General features: G+C 45.0%; 2 protein-coding genes across 2 annotated transcripts in view; both read right to left on the minus strand.

The window, feature by feature from the left end:
* The window catches only part of LOC123960175 (rap guanine nucleotide exchange factor 1-like), a 26768-nt gene extending 22917 nt beyond the window's left edge, over window positions 1-3851 (minus strand). Inside the window, exons 1-5 of the mRNA XM_046034773.1 lie at window positions 3638-3851; window positions 3343-3482; window positions 979-1172; window positions 748-904; window positions 3-256 (exon numbers count right to left, since the gene is read on the minus strand). Coding sequence (XP_045890729.1) covers window positions 3-256; window positions 748-904; window positions 979-1172; window positions 3343-3482; window positions 3638-3665 — 773 coding nt within the window. The 5' untranslated portion in view covers window positions 3666-3851. The remainder of the gene's footprint in view (window positions 1-2; window positions 257-747; window positions 905-978; window positions 1173-3342; window positions 3483-3637) is intronic.
* Window positions 3852-5995: 2144 nt separating this feature from the next.
* The window catches only part of LOC123960178 (dynamin-1-like), a 38243-nt gene continuing 32636 nt past the window's right edge, over window positions 5996-11602 (minus strand). Inside the window, exon 23 of the mRNA XM_046034780.1 lies at window positions 5996-7257. Within this exon, the coding sequence (XP_045890736.1) occupies window positions 7197-7257 (61 nt within the window). The 3' untranslated portion in view covers window positions 5996-7196. The remainder of the gene's footprint in view (window positions 7258-11602) is intronic.

Genomic DNA, 11602 nt, shown 5'->3' on the forward strand with positions numbered 1-11602 from the left:
GCCCCTGGGGGGGGGGCACCTGGGGGAGGACCTCTGGGATCATCAGGGGTTTGGGAGGAGCTAAACCTGTTTGCTCCTCCTCTTTCCCCTCCACCTCCTCCTCCTGTGCAGGAGCTCCTGAACTCTGGCAGGTAGAAGTCCTGTCTGATGTCTGCTGCTCGTCAAACCCACCTGGCTGTCCCACGGCAGGCTGTGATTGGACAGGAGACAAGGGGGCGGAGCCATCTTGTCTCTCTGCAGCCAATCGAACCAGCTCCTGACAAAACAAATGTGTGTGTGTAAAGAGACGACAAGATTCTGGTGGACGAAAAGAAAATGATAAGTCCAAACAGGACGGAGTGAGACACGACAGGATGTTCACTGTGGCGTCTTTGTCGATAAAAAGGACAATAAAGAAAATAATAACAGAACGAAACGAGAACAGAAAATGAGACAGGACAGGAAATAGACAAGAGGAAAAAGACGAGATCACAGAATAGGACAATCTAATGAGTAGGGTAGGACAGGGAAGACAAGGCACAATACAGGGTGGGACAGGAAACAAAATCTCACTAGGACAGGACGTGGCAGGACAGGGCAATAAGACAAAATACCAATTATTTCTGCCAGGACAGGACGGAACAACAAGGAAGGACAAGAAGGGACAGAACAAGGCAGAGCAGGGCCAGATGAACTGACGGGACAGGAGGAGACAGGATAATAAAAACAGGGTACCAGACAGACAGGATGTCTATCATCCGTCCTCACCTTGACCCCGTCCAGCACGGCCCTGATCCCCGTGGTAACGGTGGCTTTGGAGTCTTTGCTGTCGTGGTCAGCGCCCTGCAGCATCACCTGATCGGCCCAGCGAATCAGCTGAGCCACAGACTGGTACAGACGAGTGAGACAGGAAGAGACGGTCTTACTGCAGAGAGGACAGATGGGGTTAGCAGACAGGACACTCACTGATCTTCAGGGGTCAACAAGTGTGTCACCTACCTGTTGTGCAGGTGTGAATCCAGCTGGACCATCGTCTGGACCGCCTCCAGGACTCCACCAGACGCACCGCCCAGCAGACCGCCCACCACGGACTGGTTCAGGGCCACTTTGTCCACTCCCAGTCTGTCCACCAGAGCCTTGAAGTACTGCAGAGAGCTGACGACGGCCCGCTGCTGGTCCGCTAACACACATGGCTGACACGCACAGACACACACAACTTTAATGAACATTTGCCATGAGTCCACTGACTGGTGATGATGTCATTAGGGCTGTGTGTGTGTGTGTACCTTGTGTTGCAGTGTATGTGTGTGTATGTGTGTGTGCTTATGTTGCAGAGTGTGTGTGTGTCTTGTGTTGCAGTGTATGTGTGTACCTTGTGTTGCAGAGTGTGTGTGAGTGTACCTTGTGTTGCAGTGTATGTGTGTACCTTGTGTTGCAGTGTATGTGTACCTTGTGTTGCAGTGTATGTGTGTACCTTGTGTTGCAGAGTGTATGTGTGTGTACCTTGTGTTGCAGTGTGTATGTGTACCTTGTGTTGCAGTGTATGTGTGTGTATGTGTGTGTGCTTAGGTTGCAGAGTGTGTGTGTGTCTTGTGTTGCAGTGTATGTGTGTACCTTGTGTTGCAGAGTGTGTGTGAGTGTACCTTGTGTTGCAGTGTATGTGTGTGTGTGTACCTTGTGTTGCAGTGTATGTGTGTGTGTGTACCTTGTGTTGCAGTGTATGTGTGTGTATGTACCTTGTGTTGCAGTGTATGTGTACCTTGTGTTGCAGTGTATGTGTGTACCTTGTGTTGCAGAGTGTATGTGTGTGTACCTTGTGTTGCAGTGTGTATGTGTACCTTGTGTTGCAGTGTATGTGTGTGTATGTGTGTGTGCTTAGGTTGCAGAGTGTGTGTGTGTCTTGTGTTGCAGTGTATGTGTGTACCTTGTGTTGCAGAGTGTGTGTGAGTGTACCTTGTGTTGCAGTGTATGTGTGTGTGTGTACCTTGTGTTGCAGTGTATGTGTGTGTGTGTACCTTGTGTTGCAGTGTATGTGTGTGTATGTACCTTGTGTTGCAGTGTATGTGTACCTTGTGTTGCAGTGTATGTGTGTACCTTGTGTTGCAGAGTGTATGTGTGTGTACCTTGTGTTGCAGTGTGTATGTGTACCTTGTGTTGCAGTGTATGTGTGTGTATGTGTGTGTGCTTATGTTGCAGAGTGTGTGTGTACCTTGTGTTGCAGTGTGTATGTGTGTGTGTACCTTGTGTAAGTGTGTGTGTATGTCTGTGTGTATACCTTGTGTTGCAGTGTGTGTGTGTACCTTGTGTTGCAGTGTGTGTGTGTACCTTGTGTTGCAGAGTGTGTGTGAGTGTACCTTGTGTTGCAGTGTATGTATGTGTGTGTGTGTAAATGTAAATGCTCCGTACTTGTATAGCGCCTTTCTAGTCTTTTCGACCACTCAAAGCGCTTTTACACTACATCTGCATTCACCAGTCACACACATTCATACACTGAGCCTAAGTGCTCAAACGGAAATTAACAGTCACACTCATTCATACACTGGCGGAACAGCCACCAGGGGCAAATCGGGGTTCAGTATCTTGCCCAAGGACACTTCGACACGCAACCAGGGGGAGCCAGGGATTGAACCGCCGACCTTCCGATTAACGGCCAACCCGCTCTACCTCCTGAGCCAGAGCCGCGTGTGTACCTTTTGTTGCAGTGTGTGTCTGTGTATGTGTGTGTACCTTGTGTTGCAGTGTATGTGTGTACCTTGTGTTGCAGTGTGAGTGTGTGTGTATGTGTGTGTGTGTACCTTGTGTTGTAGAGTGTATGTGTGTGTATGTGTGTGCACCTTGTGTTGCAGAGTATATGTGTGTGTGTGTACCTTGTGTTGCAGAGTATATGTGTGTGTGTGTACCTTGTGTTGCAGTGTGTGTATGTGTGTGTACCTTGTGTTGCAGAGTGTATATGTGTGTATGTGTGTACCTTGTGTTGCAGAGTGTATGTGTGTGTGTACCTTGTGTTGCAGAGTGTATGTGTGTGTATGTGTGTACCTTGTGTTGCAGAGTGTATGTGTGTGTGTGTGTGTGTACCTTGTGTTGCAGAGTGTATGTGTGTGTGTGTGTGTACCTTGTGTTGCAGAGTGTATGTGTGTGTATGTGTGTACCTTGTGTTGCAGTGTGTATGTGTGTACCTTGTGTTGCAGTGTGTATGTGTGTGTATGTGTGTACCTTGTGTTGCAGAGTGTATATGTGTGTATGTGTGTACCTTGTGTTGCAGAGTGTATGTGTGTGTGTGTGTGTGTACCTTGTGTTGCAGAGTGTATGTGTGTGTATGTGTGTACCTTGTGTTGCAGTGTGTATGTGTGTGTATGTGTGTACCTTGTGTTGCAGTGTGGGTTCATGCAGGTTCAGATTAGGTGGTTTGACTCTCTGTGACGGGGTTTGTTTGATTCGCTCAGAGCGTCTGATCGGGTGGAGCTTATCCTTCAGCTTCATGGTGAGAGACACAAACTGGGAGGCTGTAGAGGAAGAGGAGCATCATCATCATCACAAACTACAAAAATAAAAGCATCTTAGCGTCAGTTAAAATTCAAACAAACTCTGAAGTAACAGGAAATGAATGTTTTTAGCCTGCGGTCAGCACATGAGTCAGAGGGAGGAGGAGAGGTCTTACCTGTTTTACTCTCAGCCCGGGAAGACATGTCTGCAGGTGGACAGACAGACAGCCGGTACCGTCCGATCAGCAGAGCAACAGTTTAATCCTCTGGGCTCATGGTATACAGCTCTCTCTCTCTCTGTCAGCGTCTCTCTACCTTCTTCCTGCCTCTCCCTCGCTCTGTGTTTCTGTCTCTTCCTTCCTCTTTCTCTTCTTCCTCTTTCTCAGCTGAACTGAATTCAGTCAGCATGTCTGTCTGTGAGGGGGCTGCTGCTGCTGTCAGAAATAGGGCATCAGTCATTCAGTCATCCTGCAGCACCACCTGCTGGCTGGAGGCAGCTCTGCACCGTAACACCGTGAGTGTTCTGCCGTCAGTTACCCAGAACCCAAAGAGACACCTTCACAACGCTTGTTCTGTCCAAAGCTCAACGTTATTAACACATATTACAGTTATTACAATCATTCAGAGGAAAAGCAGGAATCACCAGATGTTTTTACATGAAAGTGACTTAAAATAGGTGCCAATTAATTTGTCAACTGACTAATAGTTTCAGCTGTACCTGTACAAACTGTTGGGAGTTGAATGTGAAATATTTTAAAAACTCTTCATGTGTTTTGTGTGTAAAAATCTGACTTTGTAAAGTAACTGAAGCTGTCACGTAAACAAAGTAAAAATATCTGAGGTGGAGTAGAAAGAGAAAATACTCAAATAAAGTACAAGTACCTCTAATTTGTACAGTATGGATACCTCAAAACTTCATCGAATAACCAGCTGCTTCAATCACTAATCTCACCGGCTTTTATTTCCTTTTGCACAAAGCTCTCGCTCAGCAAAGAAAGGAAATAGGCTGCTACTAAATTGTTTATTTTAACCAGAATGGCTATTGATTATTTCTAAAAATGAGACGGATCATTCATTTGATCGAGCTCTGAGAGACAGCACGTCTGGGCCACCTCAAGCACAGAGAGACCGACTACACCAGTGAATCTAAATGAATTACACTCATTGTTTCTGTAAAATGACCTAAATGATTGAACTGTGGAGAATCTAATTTATATACTGATGAAATTCTATATAAACTCAGACCAGGCTTCTAATTGAGACCTGCCTTTAGTTTATTAATTGGTATGAAAGTGAACGAGTTTGTTAACGGGTCAGTTAACGGGTCAGTTACTTAATAAGTTAGTTAATGAGAATATGAGTTGGTTAATGGAAAGAGATTTCAGTAAAACATTAAACTGGTTCAGTTGATCTGAAACTGAACTGAAACAGTTTGTCTCCCGTGAAAAACAAGAGCGGACACTCGTCGTCTTCATCCACACAAACTTTATTCATGTCAACACGTCTCTGTTGGTCCTGATCACATGACACCAAGATTCACAACACAACTACACACACTGTAACACACACACACACAGCACAGTCTGCATATTTCAGTTTCATAGATCTATATATATGTTTTTCACATATATATGGTACATTTTTATCTTCATATATCCGGTAAACATTACATTTATATTAATACCATACAGAGTGAACTAGCCACCATCACAGGTGTGTGTGGGAGGCCGAGCGGCGTTCAACACGCTGCTGCAGAGCGACATGTGCAACACTTTACTGAATATTAAAGAAAATTTAACTCATACAACACGTTTTATAAACACTTAAACTGCCATGCTGACATGAATCTGAGTACACGAGGACGGTCTCTGCTGACACAGTGTGTGTCGTGTTGAACGCAGCTCGGAGTGCGACAGAATCACCACGACATGAACAGCATACATAGGTAGAATAAATAGATCAGCATTTATAGTTCATCACGTTCAGTCAGACAAAATCTAACAGCTTGTGTCTCTGAAGAAAAACACACAACCTGCACATATTAATAATTAATACTCAGACTGATGACTGCGACCAACGTTTGCATCACATCTCAGCAACCCAAACAGCACTTTTATAAACGAGGCTCCGGCTCGGAGCGCGTTAGTAAAATATTCAGATGAAGACATCAGAGGAATCGAGTAAAGCATCGCATACAAAACTGTTTTTATTTCCTAATTATATGATAATCTTGATCTTCATTTACACTTTTTTTGACCATTTCCACGTGAGTTTCCTGGTTTGTGTTTTGAAGCTTCCAGTTTGGCAATTTGGCTGTCACCATTTTGTTTTTTTGGAACCAGACGTGACCATATTTGGACGAGAGGGCAGAACTAGCTAGCTTGGTTAGCAAGGTGCATCTGTAACTCACGTTAGCTGGAAAGCTAATTTTGGCTAGCGACAAACAGGCTTAAATCAAAATTTACTTATTGACAGGTCGCCATGGTAGCGACCTAAAGCCTCACCTGCTTTCTGGTCTATGTTCCTCTAAATGGGACCATACTTTACTGCTGTGTTGAAGAAGACCTGAAACTAGCGACTGAGACCATAAACTTGACTGAGGTAATAAATCAGCTGAGAAAAAGACATGATTCAGTTGTTTCATTCAGAATCAATTTAACACAATTAATTAATGTTGACTTTGTAAAAAACTCGCAAGGAAATGTGGTGTGCTAGAGTCAAATGCACATATGTTATACACCACAGAAATTATTGGGAAATGGCCCAAAAAAGAAAGTGTGAAGCTACCGATGCCTCCACATTGTGAATATTAGATGGTTGCTGTTGGCAGTTTGGGTTTGAAACCCAGTTGAAACCAACTGGAAGCTGTCAGAGCCATTTACAAACAGCTGGAACCAGTATGAACAACTTATAACCAGTAAAAGCCAAATAAAACAAGTTACAACCAGTCGGAATTAGCTGGAACCATTTCGAACCGGATGTAACCTGCCTGGAAACTGACCAGTTAGATCAAATTAAAAGCGAATGGAGCCGGTGGAAGCGAGTTGGAACAGGTTGGTCCAGTCAGAACCAGCTGGAATTTGTTTAAACCAAATGGGAGTCAGAAAAATTTAGAAATCAGAACAAGTTGGGCCAAGTCAGAGCCATTTAGAACGAGATGTTAGCTCTGCTATAGCAATGCTAAATGTGGTTGGTGGGAAACATTAACGATAACACCATATTCACAAGAACCGCAGATAATAAATAAATCAATAAATAGATTAATCAATACATAAGTTAAAACAATAAGTAAACTTTACACTGTAAAGAAAAGTTCTCGCGTTGCAACGTTTCAGCACAAACAACATGAGCTTCATACAAGACAGAAAAAAAGAGGAACTGAACGAAAGCCTGAACATCCAGAGGTCTTCACTTCGACAGCGTCTCTGGAGGTTTCTACAGTACTTTATAAACCTGATGTGATTAATCACCTATTTCTGTCACTGTCGTTTTGACAGTGTGAGGAGGCAGACAGACAGGCAGCTGACCTGTCTCACTCTCCTGGACAGACAGCTTCATTACACATCGATACACGCAGTATTGCAGTAATATTTACTTTATAGTCTTAATGTGCTGATAATCATTGTCATCATTATTATTATTATTATTACTTTATAGTAACGTTCACAGTAACACAGCATCAGTAGAGACCAGTAGAACAGTTCAGTAGAGACACAAACACACAATCGGTTCAGGTTAACCCTCAATAGAAGACTGGGGGCTCTCTCCGTGGGCGGGGCTACCTTTACTGGGACGACTGGGGACAAAACGACAAAAAACAAACACAAAGAAAGAGAAAAGAAAAGAGGAGAAAAACAGTGAATGAACAGAAAAATGAACAGCCAGGAGGGTTAAAGGGCAAAGGTCACATCAATTGATAAACCTGTGGGAACCAGTTAGAACCACAGAAACCAGTCAGAGACAGAAACCAAGAGGATTTCAGGGTCAAAGTTCACATGAAACTGACTACTTCTTTTAAACCACTAAGAACCAATTCAAACCAGTCAGAACCAGTTAAAACCAATTAAAGCCCGATGACACCAGCCAGAGCCTGTTTCAACTAGCCAGTTTGGAACCAGTTTCAACCAGTTAGGATTCAGTAGAGTAGGGTACAGCTGAGGAGTGTATAGTAGTGTAGGATACAGTAGAGTATGATACAGCTAAGGAGTGTACAGTAGAGTAGGGCACCATAGAGGAGGGTACAGTTGAGTATGTTTCAGTAGAGTGGGATTCAGTATAGTAGGGTACAGCAGAGAAGGTTATGGTAGAGTTAGGTACAGTAGAGTAGGGTACAACTAAGTAGGTCACAGTAAGAGTAGGATAGACTGGAGTAGGGTACAGCTGATGAGGGTACAGTGAAGTAGGGTAGTGCTGAGTAAGGTACAGCTTAGGAGGGTACAGTAGAGTAGGGTACAGCTGAGGAGGGTACAGTAAAGTAAGGTACAGCAGAGTAGGGTAGAGTAGGGTACAGTGGAGTAGGTCACAGCTGAGGAGGCTACAGTACAGTAGGGTACAGCTGATGAGCTAAGGTACAGCAGAGTAAGATACAGTAGAGGAGGGTACAACAGAGTAGGCTACAGTAGAGTAAGGTACAGCTGAGGAAGGCACGGGGGTGTAGGGTACTGTGGAGGAGGGTACAGCTGAGTATGGTAGAGTAGGGTACAGCAGAGTAGGGTAGAGTAGGGTACAGTGGAGTAGGGTACAGTGGAGGAGGGTACAGCTGAGTAGGGTACAGTGGAGGAGGGTACAGCTGAGTATGGTAGAGCAGAGTACAGTGGAGTAGGGTACAGTGGAGGAGGGTACAGCTGAGTATGGTAGAGTAGGGTACAGCAGAGTAGGGTAGAGTAGGGTACAGTGGAGGAGGGTACAGCGGAGTATGGTAGAGTAGGGTAAAGCAGAGTAGGGTACAGTGGAGGAGGGTACAGCAGAGTAGGGTAGAGTAGGGTACAGTGGAGGAGGGTACAGCGGAGTATGGTAGAGTAGGGTACAGCAGAGTAGGGTACAGTGGAGGAGGGTACAGCAGAGTAGGGTACAGTGGAAGAGGGTACAGCTGAGTATGGTAGAGTAGGGTACAGCAGAGGAGGGTAGAGTAAGATACAGTAGAGTAAGGTACAGCAGAGCAGTGTACAGTAGAGGAGGGTAGAGTAAGATACAGTAGAGTAAGGTACAGCAGAGGAGGGTACAGTAGGAGGGTACAGTAGAGTAAGATACAGTAGAGTAGGGTACAGCAGAGGAGGGTATAGCAGGGAAGAATGAGTGAAAATGGGGGGGAATGCATGGGAACATTGTTTAGGATTAACAGTCAGGAGGGAACAGCGAGTGAATTTATAATGTTATGCATCATCCATTGTGTTCATGAGTCCGTGAGGATTTATTCCCGTGATTTGAACAAGACGTGATTGTGAAATAATGTCCTTGCTGGTTGTTCCGACACATTCAGAATCATTGCTGCTTGTCGTTAACAGTTGGCTTCTTCCTGACGCTTGTGAAATGTATATTTTAAAGACTCATTATTGTGGTTTTGTATTTCTGTATATGCACAGTGTTAATAATGATAAACTGATAAATTCTTTCTCAGCCTGGAACTCAAACCATTTTCTGATGCCACATAATTACTACATATTATTAAAAGAAATTATAAAATAAAACATAAAGTATAAATATAAAAAGATTTCAAAAATGGGCATGACTGAACAGAGGCTTAACATTTGCATTATGTGGTTTTAGAAATGTGGGAGCTCAGAGACACACAAAATTTCCATCCGCAATTTCCCAACTGTGGGACAAATAAAGGTTTTCTTATCTTATCTTAAAATAAATGTTTTCAGTCTTGTCTACAGTGAAATTGATCCTGTCAGAACTTCTGCCAAAAAGACATCTGAAGTCCACTGTGGGGTCAAATACCTGGTGACAGGTAAAAGAAAACGTGGAGCATTTTTGAGTTTTTGACGCCTCTCTGACAGACAGTGATACAGACCTGAACACACGCCTGTGTGACGGCTGTAGGAGCCAGTTTACCAGGAGGCACAGGCTGCAAACCTGATGATACCAGTGGGAACCAAACCAGTAACCAATATGAGCCTACTGGAACCAGCTGGAACCAAGTGAACCATGCAGGAACATGTAAAAACCTGTCGTACCGACCGGGACTTATTGTGACCAGTCAAAGCCTACAGTTGGAACTGGAACATAACTGGTTGGAGTCAGTTAGAACCGCTTACAACCAGCTGGAACCAATGGAAAGATGATGGACCAAGTGTAAATGAGTGGAAACATTTTGGAATGAGTAAAAACCAGTTCAAAGCAGAAGGGACCAGTTAAACCAGTATGAAACGTGTCACCAGCTTGCACCCAGTGAAATGAGTAGAGGCCTATTAGAATCAGTTAGAACCAGTAGGAGCTGGTTCTGCAGTGTGTGTGCGAGTGTAAACAGTCTGTGTTCCAAAACCTTGTGAAACATTTGTGAACACGACTGAAACAGTCCAGCTGGATCCTCGTGTTCAGTGTGAGATGTGCGTTGTCGGTGTGTACATTGTGTGTGTGTGCGTGAGTGTACACTGTGTGTGTAAGAGGGAGGAGTCAGTCGGGTCTGGAGGGTTGGGATGGAGATGCAGGAGCCCTCCGACTGGAGAAACCACAACAAACACAAATAAAAACAACAGACAGACAGAGAGAGACAGACAGTCAGTAACAGGTTGATGGAGCTGTCAATCACACAGCTAACTATTATGCTGGGGGGAGTGGGCGGGGTCACACGGTGAGGACAGCAATCTGATTGGATGATGAGGCACACACACACACACTAAGTGTTGGTGAGAGACAGTGACATCACACAGACAGCTGACGTACCATTGGTGAACTCCTCACTGGTCACTGATAGAGATTCTGAAAGAATAACCATATATGGTCAATATGAGGGGGGCGGAGCTACCTGCTCTGACACACCTGAGAGCTTCCTGTTTGGCCTTATAAGGTACTGTTAGAACAGGATCACACAAACAGAGAAAGACAGACAGGTAGACAAAGAGACAGACAGACAAAAAGACAGACAGACAGGTAGACAAAGAGACAGACAGACAGGTAAACAGGTAGACAAAAAGACAGACAGGTAGACAGGTAGACAGACAGACAGACAGACAGACAGACAGGTAAACAGGTAGACAGACAGGTAGACAGACAGGTAGACAGGTAGACAAAGAGACAGACAGACAGGTAAACAGGGAGACAGACAGACAGGTAAACAGGGAGACAGACAGACAGACAGGTAGACAAAGACACAGACAGACAGACAGGTAGACAGACATGGCTCCAGGTGGACGTACAGAGGTTGATGGTGAAAAATAAATCCGCTTCATTTCTGTGTGTTTTGTTCAGAGGTGGTCCAGGGCCTGACTAGCCTAGCTTAGCACAAAGACTGGAAGCAGGGGGAAAGTGCTAGCCTAGCTTAGCACAAAGACTGGAAGCAGGGGGAAATGCTAGCTTAGCTTCATCTGAAAACTGTTAGTCAGGAAGCTAGTTGCCTTTAAATCCAACCGTGAGTGGGGGGTTGTTGATGGCTGCAGCATCATAAGGGTCATTTCCTCTGGGGACGCTGGGGACATGTCCTCATCACTCACTATCACTACTCTGGCAGCAGAGCTTCAGGAAGCCTGGATGGTGACACACAGCTAAAGTCTTTGTCTTTCCAGTCTTTGTGCTAAGCTAGGCTGGCACTTTCCCCCTGCTTCCAGTCTTTGTGCTAAGCTAGGCTAGCACTTTCCCCCTGCTTCCAGTCTTTGTGCTAAGCTAGGCTCGCACTTGCCCCCTGCTTCCAGTCTTTGTGCTAAGCTAGGCTCGCACTTTCCCCCTGCTAGCACTTTCTCCCTGCTTCCAGTCTTTGTGCTAAGCTAGGCTCGCACTTTCCCCCTGCTAACGCTTTCTCCCTGCTTCCAGTCTTTGTGCTAAGCTAGGCTCGCACTTTCCCCCTGCTAAAGCTTTCTCCCTGCTTCCAGTCTTTGTGCTAAGCTAGGCTCGCACTTTCCCCCTGCTAACGCTTTCTCCCTGCTTCCAGTCTTTGTGCTAAGCTAGGCTCGCACTTTCCCCCTGCTAACGCTTTCTCCCTG

The sequence above is a fragment of the Micropterus dolomieu genome, linkage group LG21, assembly GCF_021292245.1.
Source record: "Micropterus dolomieu isolate WLL.071019.BEF.003 ecotype Adirondacks linkage group LG21, ASM2129224v1, whole genome shotgun sequence".
Classification (NCBI taxonomy): Eukaryota; Metazoa; Chordata; class Actinopteri; order Centrarchiformes; family Centrarchidae; genus Micropterus; species Micropterus dolomieu.